General features: G+C 46.7%; 1 protein-coding gene across 2 annotated transcripts in view; it reads left to right on the top strand.

The window, feature by feature from the left end:
* The window catches only part of PDE4DIP (phosphodiesterase 4D interacting protein), a 1,987,893-nt gene that overhangs the window by 136,901 nt on the left and 1,835,526 nt on the right, over nt 1-15,466 (top strand). The window contains exon 7 of one of the 2 annotated variants that reach the window (XM_077276216.1): nt 3,232-3,378. The exons of the other annotated variant lie outside the window; for it this stretch is intronic. Coding sequence (XP_077132331.1) covers nt 3,232-3,378 — 147 coding nt within the window. The remainder of the gene's footprint in view (nt 1-3,231; nt 3,379-15,466) is intronic. 2 annotated transcript variants of the gene reach the window in all.

Below are 15,466 nucleotides of genomic sequence, written 5' to 3'. Positions count from 1 at the left end.
TAAAGGGTATTGGAATTTGACCGTGATCTTATTAAGAAGGCGATAATCAATAGGGTCTCAAGGAGCCATCCTTCTTGGCAACAAAAAAGAATCCCGCTCCCAATGGTGACGAAGACGGCCGAATATGCCCCTTCTCCAAAGACTCCTTAACATAGCTCCGCATGGCGTCATGCTCTGGCACAGACAGACTGAAAAGTCGGCCCTTAGGGAACTTACAGCCAGGAATCAAGCCAATAGCACAATCACAGTGCCTATGTGGAGGAAGGGAACTGGACTTGGGCTCATCAAATACATCCTGGAAATCTGACAAAAATTCAGGAACATCAGAAGAGGGGGAAGAGGAAATTGACATCAAAGGAACGTCACTATGTACCCCTTGACAACCCCAACTAGTCACAGACATAGATTTCCAATCCAGCACTGGATTGTGTACTTGTAACCATGGAAAACCCAGTACAACAACATCATGTAAATTATGCAACACCAGAAAACGGCAGTCTTCCTGATGTGCTGGAGCCATGCACATAGTCAGCTGAGTCCAATACTGAGGTTTATTCTTGGCCAACGGTGTAGCATCAATACCCCTCAAAGGAATAGGGCTCTGCAAAGGCTGCAAAGAGAAACCACAGCGCCTGGCGAATTCTAAGTCCATTAAGTTCAGGGCAGCGCCTGAATCCACAAATGCCATGACAGAAAAGGATGACAATGAGCAAATCAGGGTCACAGACAGGAGAAATTTAGGCTGTACGGTACTGATGGTAACAGATCTAGCGACCCTCTTAATACGCTTAGGGCAATCAGAAATAGCATGAGCAGAATCACCACAGTAAAAACACAGCCCATTCTGACATCTGTATCCCCGCTGTTCTGCTCTAGTCAAAATCCTATCACATTGCATAGGCTCAGGACTCTGTTCAGAGGACGCTGCCATATGGTGCACCACTTTGATCGGCGCCTGCTCGAGCGCAATCTGAATGGCTAGAGACATAGATTCGCTCAAACCAACAGGCGTGGGGAACCCCACCATAACATCTTTAAGGGCTTCAGAAAGACCCTTTCTGAAAATTGCTGCCAGAGCGTCCTCATTCCATTTAGTGAGCACAGACCATTTTCTAAATTTTTGGCAGTATAATTCTTCCGCTTCCTGACCCTGACACAGGGCCAACAAGGTTTTTTCCGCATGATCCACAGAGTTAGGTTCGTCATACAATAATCCGAGCGATTGAAAAAATGCATCTACATTAAGCAATGCCGGGTCCCCTGACTCAAGGGAGAATGCCCAGTCCTGAGGGTCACCACGCAGCAGAGAAATAACTATTTTAACTTGCTGAATGGGATCTCCAGAGGAACGGGGTTTCAGAGCAAAAAACAATTTGCAGTTATTTTTAAAGTTCAAAAACTTAGATCTATCCCCATAAAACAAATCTGGAGTAGGAATTCTAGGCTCTAAAGCCGGAGTCTGAACAACATAATCTTGGATACTCTGCACTTTTGCAGCAAGCTGATCCACACGAGAAAACAAACCCTGAACATCCATGCCCGCGCCCAAATCCTGTACCACCCAGAGATTAAGAGGAAGGAAAAAGACAAAACAGACTAAAGAAAAAAAAAATGGCTCAGAACTCTTTTTCTTTTCCTTCTTTTGAGATGCATTCAACTCATTTTTGGCCAGTTGTACTGTTATGGACTGGTGATTTAGGAGCGACATGCGACTAGCTCTGAGCAGGTACAATTGACAACTGGCATTGATTGAGGGATAAGGCCAGACTAAAATAGCCGAGCCAGAAAGACGATCAGTGGAAGCAGCTGCTGATGCTAAATCCAAGAAGCAGCCATACCACTCAAAACCACCGGAGGGAGCCCGAGAGCAGAATTCACAAAAGTGCCACTTACAGCCACCGGAGGGAGCCCAAGAGCGGAATTCACAACAGTCCTCCATATAATGTATTGCACTCCATAGCCATCCATACAGTATAATGCACTGCCTATAGTCCTCTATATAATATACTGCACAGCCCATAGTCCTCCATATAATATATTGCACCACATAGCCATCCATACAGTATAATGCACTGCCTATAGTCCTCCATATAATATATTGCACCTCATAGCCATCCATGCAGTATAATGCACTGCCTATAGTGCTCCATATAATATATTGCACCCCATAGCCATCCATACACTATAATGCACAGCCCATAGTCCTCCATATAATATATTGTACCCCATAGCCATCCATACAGTATAATGCACCCCATAGTCCTCCATATAATATACTGCACAGCCATAGTCCTCCATATAATATATTGCACCCCATAGCCATCCATACAGTATAATGCACTGCCTATAGTCCTCCATATAATATATTGCACCCCATAGCCATCCATACAGTATAATGCACTGCCTATAGTCCTCCATATAATATATTTTACCCCATAGCCATCCATACAGTATAATACACACTCAATAGTCCTCCACCACTTTGGGGCGTAACACATATGATGGAATTACATACACATCTCTGCTATGGCAGTGTATGAATCCTTCAGAGGCGTTACTGTGCTATAGCAGAGCTGTGTCAGTGAACAGGGCACAGCAGGGTCATAATTATTCTGCTGTGCTCTGAACACTAGGGCCACGGCGATGATCAGCAGCCTGATAATGTACTACGTTTCCCAGGCTGCTGATCACTGCTGTTGATGTTCACCTCACCCTGGACCTCCTCTCTGCAGCTCCTGTCACCGCACGTACTGAGCAGTGTGGGTGGTGACAGGGCGAAACTCAAGCTTGTAGCATACACTGTGGGCTGCAGCAAAATGGCCTCTATCTCTTCCCACAGCTGTGACCTGGACAGCCTCGGAGGCTGAGCAGTGATTATCTCTTGGTCATAAAACATTAATTATCTGGAAAAAAGAGCACACAGCCTAATAAGTGACACATCGATGAAATCTGCTTCAGGCCCTGCCTCACCCTGCCCTCAGATTGCATATCAAAAACCTGCTAACAGATTCCGTTTAAGAAGGGTGATAGTGTTGGAACTGTAGTAGGTAAACCTAAGAGAAAGCGCTCATCGGGATCCCGAGTCATATCCTTGGTTGCAAACTGAAGATTTGGAGAACCACCGACCACCCTGCAGAACAACCCCTTAAATTACAGAACTTATGGGAACATTGAACATTTTTGTAGAAAAAAATATATCTTGATTACATAATAATAAATGTTGTTTGGCAGGAGTTACATGGAACATTACACAAACTTCAAAGAGAATTGCAGGAGAAGAGTGAGCATCTTAAGAACCTTGAAGAAGAGAAATGTACTAAAGAGCACAACATCAAGAGACTGAAGCAAACTGTATCCCAGAAAGAACAAATATTGCAAGTGAGTAAATTTATGTCTCATGAATATTCAGAACTCGCATAAAGATGTAAAGTATATTTCCTTAAGCCAATATGCATCGCAGCTATATGCAGTACAGACCAAAAGTTTGGACACACCTGCTCATTTAAAGATTTTTTTTGTATTTTCATGGCTATGAAAATTGTACATTCACACTGAAGGCATCAAAACTATGAATTAACACATGTGGAATTATATACTTAACAAAAAAGTGTGAAACAACTGAAAATATGTCTTATATTCTAGGTTCTTCAAAGTAGCCACCTTTTGCTTTGATGACTGCTTTGCACACTCTTGGCATTCTCTTGATGAGCTTCAAGAGGTAGTCATCGGGAATGGTTTTCACTTCACAGGTGTACCCTGTCAGGTTTAATAAGTGATATTTCTTGCCTTATAAATGGGGTTGGGACCATCAGTTGTGTTGTGCAGAAGTCTGGTGGATACACAGCTGATAGTCCTACTGAATAGACTGTTAGAATTTGTATTATGGCAAGAAAAAAAGCAGCTAAGTAAAGAAAAACGAGTGGCCATCATTACTTTAAGAAATGAAGGTCAGTCAGTCCGAAAAATTGGGAAAACTTTGAAAGTGTCCCCAAGTGCAGTGGCAAAAACCATCAAGCGCTACAAAGAAACTGGCTCACATGAGGACCGCCCCAGGAAAGGAAGACCAAGAGTCACCTCTGCTTCTGAGGATAAGTTTATCCGAGTCACCAGCCTCAGAAATTGCAGGTTAACAGCAGCTCAGATTAGAGACCAGGTCAATGCCACACAGAGTTCTAGCAGCAGACACATCTCTACAACAACTGTTAAGAGGAGACTTTGTGCAGCAGGCCTTCATGGTAAAATAGCTGCTAGGAAACCACTGCTAATGAAAGGCAACAAGCAGAAGAGACTTGTTTGGGCTAAAGAACACAAGGAACGGACATTAGACCAGTGGAAATCTGTTCTTTGGTCTGATGAGTCCAAATTTGAGATCTTTGGTTCCAACCACCGTGTCTTTGTGCGACGCAGAAAAGGTGAACGGATGGACTCTGCATGCCTGCATGTACATGCATCTACATGCATGGTTCCCACCTTGAAGCATGGAGGAGGAGGTGTGATGGTGTGGGGGTGCTTTGCTGGTGACACTGTTGGGGATTTATTTATTCAAAATTGAAGGCATACTGAACCAGCATGGCTACCACAGCATCTTGCAGCGGTATGCTATTCCATCCGATTTGCGTTTAGTTGGACCATCATTTATTTTTCAACAGGACAATGACCCCAAACACACCTCCAGGCAGTGTGTAGGGCTATTTGACCAAGAAGGAGAGTGATGGAGTGCTACTCCAGATTACCTGGCCTCCACAGTGTTATGCCGCTGCCGCCTCCTCCGCCCACTCATAGTCACCGTTCCAGCACGCCTCTTCTCCTTGGGCTTTTCCCCTCTGCGCTCGCTCCCAGCCTCTGATGCTCGTCGGGCGCACGCCAGATTCAGTACTGCATGGGCGCACTTCTGATCTTCCTGCCGGGCGCTCCTTCTTGTCCTCTCTATCTTCCTGGAGGACTGTTACCCGGAAGTGTTCTTCGCGCTGGTATGTATACCGCTTCCTGCTGCCCCTCTGTGCCTGATGATCATTTGTGCTAACAAGTGCTCTTGGCCGTCCGTGGTCTTTGTGTGTCCTTTATCCTCTGACTTTGGCTTGTCCTTGTTTCCGCAGTTCCTCGCCAGTTGCCGTGTCTCTGCTGTACCTCTGTCCCTGAGTCTCCACAGTGTTCCTGTCCGTCCCTGAGCCGCTGCTATACCTTGTCAGTCCCTGTACCGCTGCAATACCCTGTCGGTCACTGTGCCGCTGCTATATCTCGCCAGTTCCTGTGTCTCTGTAGTGTTTCCATCAGTCTCTGAGTTACTGCAGTGTTCCTGTTAGTCTTTTTGTCTTTGTCTTACCCGCCAGTTCCATTTTTCTACAGTTCTCGAGTTCCTGTCTTCCCGCCAGTCCTTTGTCTCTCCCCGTCCTGGTCCTCCAGCTTCCGTGGCGATTGTCCCTCACGGGCCTGCCCCTAACTCTCTGACTCTTTTTAAGGATGTCCGAAGTTTTGTCGTGTCATGTCCATACTGTGCTAAGAACAAGGTTCCAAGGCAGTTGCCTTCTGGTCTTCTGCACCCTCTTCCTGTGCGTACTGCTCCGTGGCAACATATTGCAGTTGATTTTATTACTGATCTGCCTCGTTCTTCTGGTTGCACCGTCATCCTCGTGGTAGTAGACCGTTTCTCTAAAATGGCTCATTTCATTCCTCTCCCAGGTTTGCCTTTGGCTCCTGTGTTGGCGAAGATTTTTGTTCAACATATTTTTCGCATTCATGGTCTACCACAGCATATCGTTTCTGACCGAGGAGTCCAATTCACCGCTCGATTCTGGAGGTCTCTCTGTAAGTCAATGAACATCTCGCTTGACTTTTCTTCGGCCTATCATCCACAGTCCAACGGCCAAGTGGAGCGTACTAACCAAATTTTGGTGACTTATCTCCGGCATTTCTCCAACGCTCATCAAAATGATTGGTCCGACTTACTACCGTGGGCCGAATTTTCTTGTAATAATCATACCAGTGAAGCCTCTACCAAGTCTCCATTTTTTGTCGTTTATGGACAACATCCTGGACTTCCTCTACCGGTTCCTCCTGTCTCTTCTGTGCCAGCGGCAGATCTTCTGTCTAGGGAATTCTCCAGGGTCTGGCAGGAGACCAAGTCTGCTCTCGAACTAGTTCAGCTTAGGATAAAGAGACATGCGGATAAAAGGCGTCTCGATTCGCCTGTATTCCATCCTGGAGATAAGGTCTGGCTTTCGTCTAAATTTATTCGCCTTAAAATCTCTTCGCACAAACTGGGTCCTCGCTACATTGGTCCTTTCAAGGTCTTGGCATGTATTAACAATGTTTCTTACAAGCTTAAGTTACCTGCCTCTCTTCGTATTCCCAATTCTTTTCATGTTTCTCTCCTTAAACCTGTAGTTTTTAATCAGTTTCATGCCTCGACCTTGTCTTCACCGTCGCCTGTTTCTGCGGATAATGTCTTTGAGATAAAGGATATTTTGGCCATGAAAAGGCGTAGGGGTAGAACTTTGTTTTTGATGGACTGGAAGGGTTTCGGTCCTGAGGAGAGGTCCTGGGAGCCTCGGGAAAACATTCAGGCTCCTCGTATTTTAGCTAGGTTTCTTTCCAGCCTTAAGGGTAAGGGGGGACGTAAGGATGGGGGTACTGTCTTCGGCGTTCCAGCACGCCTCCTCTTCTGCGTCGTCTTCCCCTCTGCGCTCACTCCCGGCCTCTGATGCTCGTCGGGCGCGCGCACGCCAGATTCAGTACTGCGCGCGCGCACTTCTGATCTTCCTGCCAGGCGCTCCTTCTTGTCCTCTCTATCTTCCTGGAGGACTGTTACCCGGAAGTGTTCTTCGCGCTGGTATGTATACCGCTTCCTGCCGCCCCTCTGTGCCTGATGATCATTTGTGCTAACAAGTGCTCTTGGCCGTCTGTGGTCTTTGTGTGTCCTTTATCCTCTGACTTTGGCTTGTCCTTGTTTCCGCAGTTCCTCGCCAGTTGCCGTGTCTCTGCTGTACCTCTACTGTCCCTGAGTCTCCGCAGTGTTCCTGTCCGTCCCTGAGCCGCTGCTATACCTTGTCAGTCACTGTACCGCAGCTATACCTTGTCAGTCCCTGTACCGCTGCAATACCCTGTCGGTCCCTGTGCCGCTGCTATATCTCGCCAGTTCCTATGTCTCTGTAGTGTTTCTGCAGCGCCCCAGAGTCCTGGTCGTTGCAGTACTGTGGCTCCGCCGCTAAGGGGGGCTATGGTACGTCTGATGGCACTGAAGGAGTTCATCTGACCAGGTATCACATACACCAATACATTTCACAGTCGGGCCTCCAGGGGGAGCTAAGGGTACTATTCATTAGGCCACTCCTCACATACTGGTAAAACTGGGGGTCAGGCAGGAAGTTAGACAGAAAGCTGACTGGGTTGGAACTGGGCAACACCTTGTGGCAGAGGGTGTTGTGGGGGAAGATTCGGTAGGGTCCCTGTCAGGGGTGGGATCCTGACAGAGGCCTGGCAACGAGAGAGAACGTCATGGGACCGTGCCTGCTCAGTATAGCGGCGGTGCCCCAAGAAAGGATAAGAAGCGAGATTTATTGTGCTGAGTGAGAAACGAGATCAAAGCAAGAAGGAGAATACCAGTAGGAGTCGTGCTGTAAGATCGAGGCAACATCCTACTGAGGCGCAAACAACCGGCGGCCGGAACGCCGAGGAAGTACAGAGCTCTAAGCCATACTTCAAACCAACGGCAGGACAGTCAGTCATAGGCGGGCTGTCTCACCTAAATCACCTACGCAGACATAGGGGGCAACCTGTGGAGAGGGGCGACTCTAGGGTCCCGGAAGAGCTCCGAGCCTACCCGTCATACGGGTGCGTCCCAACCGTAACATCAGGAAGGGACGGTGGATTAGCAGAACATCATCTAATCGAGTTGTGAGGGAACACGAGAAACAGACACAACAGTTGTGGGGACTATCCCGTAAGCACAGCAGGGGAGGACCACAACACATAGCGCTAGCAGGAAGGCACAGATTTCCATCTGCAAAGAGAACTCTGAAGGTACCATTGGACCGGCCGGACTTGCGCAGCCTGGTGAACCGTATTCCGGACTGAGTACCCAGAGACCTTCAGTAAAGAGGTAAAGAGACTGCAACCTGGTGTCCTCGTTATTTACTGCGAAAGGCACTACACCGCACTATCCACACCTATCATTGTGCGCCCCTCAGCAGGGTCACGGACCGGGTCTAGCCACCGTGACAACCCCAGAGCAGAGACTCAGAGGCCCGGTACCGGGTACCCCTCGGCCCTGCGACAGTGGGGGCACTACAATTTAACGTCACGAACAGGATCTACTTAAGCCTGAAGAATCGGGTCATGTGTGCCTTGGAACTGTGATTTATTATACTGGGACTGCGATTTATTGCAAAGACTGTGCCGCGCCATTTACCGCCAAAATCCGCCATTACAGCGCTGAGGAGAGCGCAGGAGAAGAAGAGGGGCGTGGAGTAGGCGTAGACAAGCTGGAGAGCGCGAAAGACAATGGCCGCCCAGTCTAAATATTTCTGCACCGTGAGGACGTGTCCGTCAGCAGCCGAGATCCGCCTCCTGATTCTCAATGGTGGGCGGAGGCAGAGAAAACGAAACCGCCCACGAAGGAGAGAGCGGGAAAAGAACCAGGAAGCGACTCACGTGGAGGACGCCATGGCCAGCAGCTCGGAACCCGAATGTGGGGTGGAAGCAGAAGTCTCCCCCAACTACCCGGACGAGTACCACAGCCAATTCTCCACGGACAGTGCTGATCTTCTGCAGGCTGAGATGGGAGACTTGATCCACCAGCTCCTTCAGGTGAACGCGAAGGCCCGGGCTCCGCACCGGGAAGCGCTGGAAGGAAGTCCTATGACATCGGATCCTGAACCACTGCCGGAGTTGTTGCTGAGGACCTCGCCGACACCGCCAGCGGAACCCGCCGCGGAGGAGGAACCTGCATTGGCTGGTGAGTCCGTCGACCCTGCCCCGCCGGCAGAGGACCTGCTGATAGGCCCCGTCGCGGCACCCCCTCTCCCTGGGACCCATAGACTCCAACGCCTGTTACCATGGGAGGAGGCAACGGGCATGGAACCCCGCCTGAAGGCCCCGATCGCGCCAACCACCCTGTTGTGTGAGACCCGTGCGGAGCGCATGGTATGCCGCTGGGTGAACCCAGAATCCGATCTCATGGGGTTCCCCGGGGTGAAGACACGGGAAGGGGAGATGGTGCAGGCCCTGAGCTGGGAGGAATACCAGGCCCAGCTGGAACAGCAGTGGAAGGAGAAGGAAAAGGAGTACCAGGCCGGGCTGGAAGCCTACCATCAGAAAGACCTGGCGGTCAAGGACCGGGCCCGCAAGGACCCCACCGCTCACCAGGCCCCGCGCAGGCAGGGCATCATCACCACCTTCAAGCTCCGCGGAGGCTGGGGCTTCATTAAAGAGCCGGGCCTGTATGCTGAGGTGTTTGTAAACCGAAGGGATGTCGAGTCGCATCTCAGAGAGGGCCACCCAGACCGGGATCTCTACCCGGGGGATGAAGTCTCGTATACCAGGCACTTTGGGGAAAAGGGGTGGTTTGCCCTGAATGTCCACAAGAGGCAGAACCCTGTGATGCCCCCGATTAAGGTGCCAGTGAAGCTGACCCCTGTAGCGAAGGTGCCCCCTTGTGGTCAGCCCATGGTCATTCCCAGGACCACCGAGGTCACCCCCACGTGCACTATGGTCAAGACCACGACATGCAGCATTGTCACCTCCACCACCCTCGTGGCCAAGGAGGCACGTCTTCAGGTGGGTGGTGCTCGTGCTGCTCCAGAATTGAAGACAGTGGGTACACAGACCCCCAGATGGGACAGTACTCCCCCGTATGCAGTACCAGGCGGTGGGCAATATCCAAAGGGGTTGCCTCCGTCGGTGCTGCCCCCTGACTGGTTTAAGTAAATATCTTAACACTTTGCCATTGTAAATAGTTCCTTGTTTTCCTCTGCTATTTTGCTGCTAAAACCCGTCTAGGGTTATTCTTAAAGGGATCCCTTTGTTGACCCGGGATCCCTATTGTTTTTGTTTGTTTTCTACGTTTGCAAAAGTTATCAAAGAACTGCCGAATCATGAACAATGCATGATACAAACTCCTTGTATATAGTTTGCACCTTCTTAAAGGTGCTCTCTACTGGTTTTACATAAAAGACGGACTCTTTGCGAAGATACGGTTCTTGGAACCTGCACTGGAGTCCTTGCTGCATACGGACTTGCAGCTTGAGAAGTTGCGCTACCTCATAGAGACTTGGTCCCCTCTTAAAGGGGATGTTCACATCCTGCACTTATGAACAGTGTTGCCTTAAGATGGTTGAATGGCCATAATGTCTTGAAAAGAAAGTATTGATGATGTTGATATGTGAAAGTTAAATGTAACCAACTAGTTGATTGTAAGAAATGTTCAATAATGTTAATAGAAGAATGAGGACAGGAAGTGAACCCGTAGGGGTTAGTAGTGAGTCCTCCTAGGAGCCATATAGAGATGGCTCAGGGATCTTAAACTGAAAGAAAAATGATATGTTCTATATTGTGTATAGTAGTGGAAGGACAGTAGGCTCGGGCAGAAAGGAGCGGTCCTGTAACAGAAAGGAGAGGCAGTAGGTCTGGAGCAGTTAGGACAGGCGGTCCTGCAGACGTAAAGTAGGAGAATGTAGCATAGTTGCTTAAGCCTTATAATGTGTTATAAGAAGGTCTTTAGTGGATTCAGAGTGTACATCCTTAAAGGCAATGTTAAATTATTGTTCAAAAATGTTGCACTTAGTAGAATACCCGGTTGGGTAAGAAAAGTTATTCATAGTAAGTGTCCTCGTTATTTACTGCGACCGGCACTACACCGCACTATCCACACCTATCATTGTGCGCCCCTCAGCAGGGTCACGGACCGGGTCTAGCCACCGTGACAACCCCAGAGCAGAGACTCAGAGGCCCGGTACCGGGTACCCCTCGGCCTTGCGACAGTGGGGGCGCTACATTTCCATCAGTCTCTGAGTTACTGCAGTGTTCCTGTTAGTCTTTTTGTCTTTGTCTTACCCGCCAGTTCCGTTTTTCTACAGTTCTCGAGTTCCTGTCTTCCCGCCAGTCGTTTGTCTTTTCCCGTCCTGGTCCTCCAGCTTCCGTGGCGATAGTCCCTCACGGGCCTGCCCCTAACTCTCCCTGTATAAGGGGCGGTCTATCTGGTCAGCTCGTCCGTGAGAGGTTCGTCGTCACGGTCCAGAGGGTCCACTTTTTGTTTAGTACCGTCACACACAGTCACCAGACCTGAACCCAATCAAGATGGTTTGGGGTGAGCTGGACCACAGAGTGAAGGCAAAAGGGCCAACAAGTGCTACGAATCTCTGGGAACTCCTTCAAGATTGTTGGAAGACCATTCCCGGTGACTACCTCTTGAAGCTCATCAAGAGAATACCAAGAGTGTGCAAAGCAGTCATCAAAGCAAAAGGTGGCTACTTTGAAGAACCTAGAATATAAGACATATTTTCAATTGTTTCAAATTTTTTTGTTAAGTTTATAATTCCACATGCGTTAATTCATAGTTTTGATGCCTTCAGTGTGAATTTACAATTTTCATAGTCATGAAAATACAGAAAAATATTTAAATGAGGTGTGTCCAAACTTTTGGTCTGTACTGTTTATATATAATATATTAAAAGTAAAAATGTAAAAAAATTGTAAATGTTAAAAAAATCACAAAATAATAAAAATATACTGTAACCATAAATAAGTATTTTTATGTAAAAACAAAAAAAAAAACAAATCAAAAGTACACACCCGACCTATAAAACTGTCACACTAGTTAACCATTCAGTGAACACTGTGAAAAAATTAAATAAAAACAGCACAAAACAAAGCTTTATCATCATACCGCATAACAAAAACTGGAATAAAACGCAATCAAAAAGGGAAATGTAAATAAAAATGTTACCTCTGAAAACATCATCTTGTCTCACAAAAAAAAACAAGCCACCATACAGCTCCATCAGTTGAAAAATAAAAAAGTTATTGCTCTCAGAATACAGCAATGCAAAAATAATTATTTTTTCTATAAAATAGTTTTTGTGTAAGATTGCCAAAACAAAAAAGATATAAATGTGATATCGCTACCAAAAGTAGTTTTTGACCACATATCGGGGCTCTGCTAATGTGACATGGCACCGTCAAACCATTCCAGCAAAATCTGAACTCCCTTTTGAGCTTTGCACTGTGCCTCAAATGTTGTTTTCAATCACATATGGGGTATCTGTTTACTCATTAGAAATTCAAAAACAAACTTTAGAGTATAGTTTCTCCTGTTATCCTTGTGCAAATGAGAACATTTGGAGCTAAAACAACATTTTTGTGGGAAAAATAAATTTCTTTAATTTTCACAGTTTAACATTGTAAAATTCTCTGAAGGACCTGTTAGTTCAATGTGCTCACTAAACATCTAGTTCATAAAACATAAGTTCCATGAGGGGGTCTACTTTCCACTTTTCGAAGGTCTCCACTGTTTAGGCTCATCAGAGGTTCTGCAAATGCAACATGGCATCCGCCATCTTGTCCTGCCATTTTTGTGTTCAAAAAGTCAAACGGTGCTGCTTTCCTTCCGAGCACTGCTATGCACCCAAACAGTATTGGCATATGGAAATTGCACAACAGATTGTGGGTTCCATTTTTTCCTGTTACCATTGTGAAAATAAAATTTGTGGCTAAAGTTAAAATTATTGTGAAAAAAAGGTAAATATTCATTTATTTTTCCTTCACATTGCTTAATTCTTGTGAAGCACCTGAAGGGTTAAAAAAAACTTATTGGCTGTTGTTTTGAGCAATTTGTGGGGTGCATTTTTTAGAATGGTGTCATTTTTAGGTATTTTCTGTCCTATAGGCCCCCCAAAGTCAATTAAAATGTTATTTGGTCCCTATAAAAAAATTGTTTTTGTAAATTTTGTTGGAAAATTTAGAAATCGCTGATCAACTTTTAACCCTTATATTTTCCTAATAGCAAAACTAATACAAAAATGGTGTAGTTGTAAAGACATGTGGGAAATGTTATATTTTGTGGCCTAAATCTCTGGTTTAACCCCTTCACAACATGCACCATACATGTACTACTCATGTCGGGTCTCTCCCTTTGATGGGGGCTCTGGCGCTGAGCCCACATCTTTCCCCACACATGTCAGCTGGTTTCATCAGCTAATATGTGCCCCTAACAGCCGCGGGTGGAATCACAATCCACCCGCGACTGTTAACCTGTTAAATGCCGCTGTCAATCTCTGACAGCAGCATTTAATGTAGTTGCGCCGGAAGCACCTCACTAATCCTGCCCTTTCAGAATTGCCTGATCTATCAATACATAAAAAGAATTAATCCGATCAGTAAATGGCTTAGTGAGGAAAAAAGTAGAAACACCAGAATTACTTTTTTTTGGTCTCTGCAGCATTGCATTAAAATGACGGGCAATCAAAAGATTGTATCTACACCAAAATGGTAGCAAGAAAAACATCAGTTCGGCACACAAAAAGTAAGCCCTCACCCAGCCCCAGATCACGAAAAATGGAGACGCTATGGGTCTCAGAAAATTACGCAAAATTGTATATACCGTATATACTCGAGTATAAGCCGACCCCCCTAATTTTGACAGAAAAAACTGGGAAAACTTAATGACTCGAGTATAAGCCTAGGGTGGGAAATGCAGCAGCTACCGTTAAATGTCAAAAGTAAAGATAGATACCAATAAAAGTAAAATTGAGACATCAGTAGGTTAAGTGTTTTTGAATGTCCATATTGAATCAGGAGCCCCATATAATGCTCCATAAAGTTTATGATGGCCCCATAAGACGCTCCGTATTAAAATATGCCCCATATAATCCTGTATAAAGGTTGATAATGGCCCCATAAGATGCTCCATAGACACATTTGCCCAATATAATGCTGCACAAATGTTGATTATGGCCCAATAAGATGCTCTCTAAAGATACTTGCCCCATATAGTGCTGCACAAACCTTGATTATGGCCCCATAAGATGCTCTATACAGACACTTGCCCCGTTATAGTGCTGCACAAACGTTATGGCCCCATAAGATGCTCTATACAGACACTTGCCCCATTATAGTGCTGCACAAACGTTATGGATCCATAAGATGCTCTATACAGACACTTGCCCCATTATAGTGCTGCACAAACGTTATGGCCCCATAAGATGCTCTATACAGACACTTGCCCCATTATAGTGCTGCACAAACGTTATGGCCCCATAAGATGCTCTATACAGACACTTGCCCCATTATAGTGCTGCACAAATGTTATGGATCCATAAGTTGCTCTATACAGACACTTGCCCCATTATAGTGCTGCACAAACGTTATGGCCCCATAAGATGCTCTATACAGACACTTGCCCCATTATAGTGCTGCACAAACGTTATGGCCCCATAAGATGCTCTATACAGACACTTGCCCCATTATAGTGCTGCACAAACGTTATGGCCCCATAAGATGCTCTATAGAGACACTTGCCCCATTATAGTGCTGCACAAACGTTATGGCCCCATAAGATGCTCTATACAGACACTTGCCCCATTATAGTGCTGCACAAACGTTATGGCCCCATAAGATGCTCTATACAGACACTTGCCCCATTATAGTGCTGCACAAACGTTATGGCCCCATAAGATGCTCTATACAGACACTTGCCCCATTATAGTGCTGCACAAACGTTATGGCCCCATAAGATACTCCATACAGACACTTGCCCCATATGCTGTTGCTGCAATAAAAAAAAAAAAAATCACATATTCACCTCTCCGTCGCTCAGGCCCCCGGCACTTTCAATATTCACCTGCTCCTCGTTCCGGCGCCGCTTCATCTTCAGCATCTTCTGCACTGACGTTCAGGCAGAGGGTGCACACTAACCACGTCACCGCGCCCACTGATCTGAGCGTCACTGCAGAAGATGCTGAAGACGGAGCGGCACCCGGAACAAGGAGCAGGTGAATATCGCGCTGCGCTCCCCTCCCCGTTATACTCACCTGCTCCTGGCGCGGTCCCTGCTTCCCCGGCGCTGCAGCTTGTTCCTGTATTGAGCGGTCACCATTACAGCTCATTACAGTAATGAATATGCGGCTCCACCCCTATGGGAGGTGGAGCCGCATATTCATTACTGTAATGAACGGTACCATGTGACCGCTCAGTACAAGAAGAAGCTGGGGCGCCGGGAACCCAGGGACGTGCAGGGACCGCGCCAGGAACAGGTGAGTATAATTAGACAGCCCCCGCTCCCCCTCCCCTGCCGACCCCTGGGTATGACTCGAGAATAAGCCGAGAGGGGGACTTTCAGCCCCAAAAAATGGGCTGAAAATCTCGGCTTATACTCGAGTATATACGGTATTTTTTTTAACAAACTTTTTTTTCACCATTTAAATTAAAAAGAAAACCTATTCATTTTTGGTATCTACAAACTCTTAATAACGTA

The sequence above is a fragment of the Ranitomeya variabilis genome, chromosome 8 (genome assembly GCF_051348905.1).
Source record: "Ranitomeya variabilis isolate aRanVar5 chromosome 8, aRanVar5.hap1, whole genome shotgun sequence".
NCBI classification, from domain to species: Eukaryota; Metazoa; Chordata; class Amphibia; order Anura; family Dendrobatidae; genus Ranitomeya; species Ranitomeya variabilis.
This window is presented reverse-complemented; position numbering and strand designations above follow the sequence as displayed.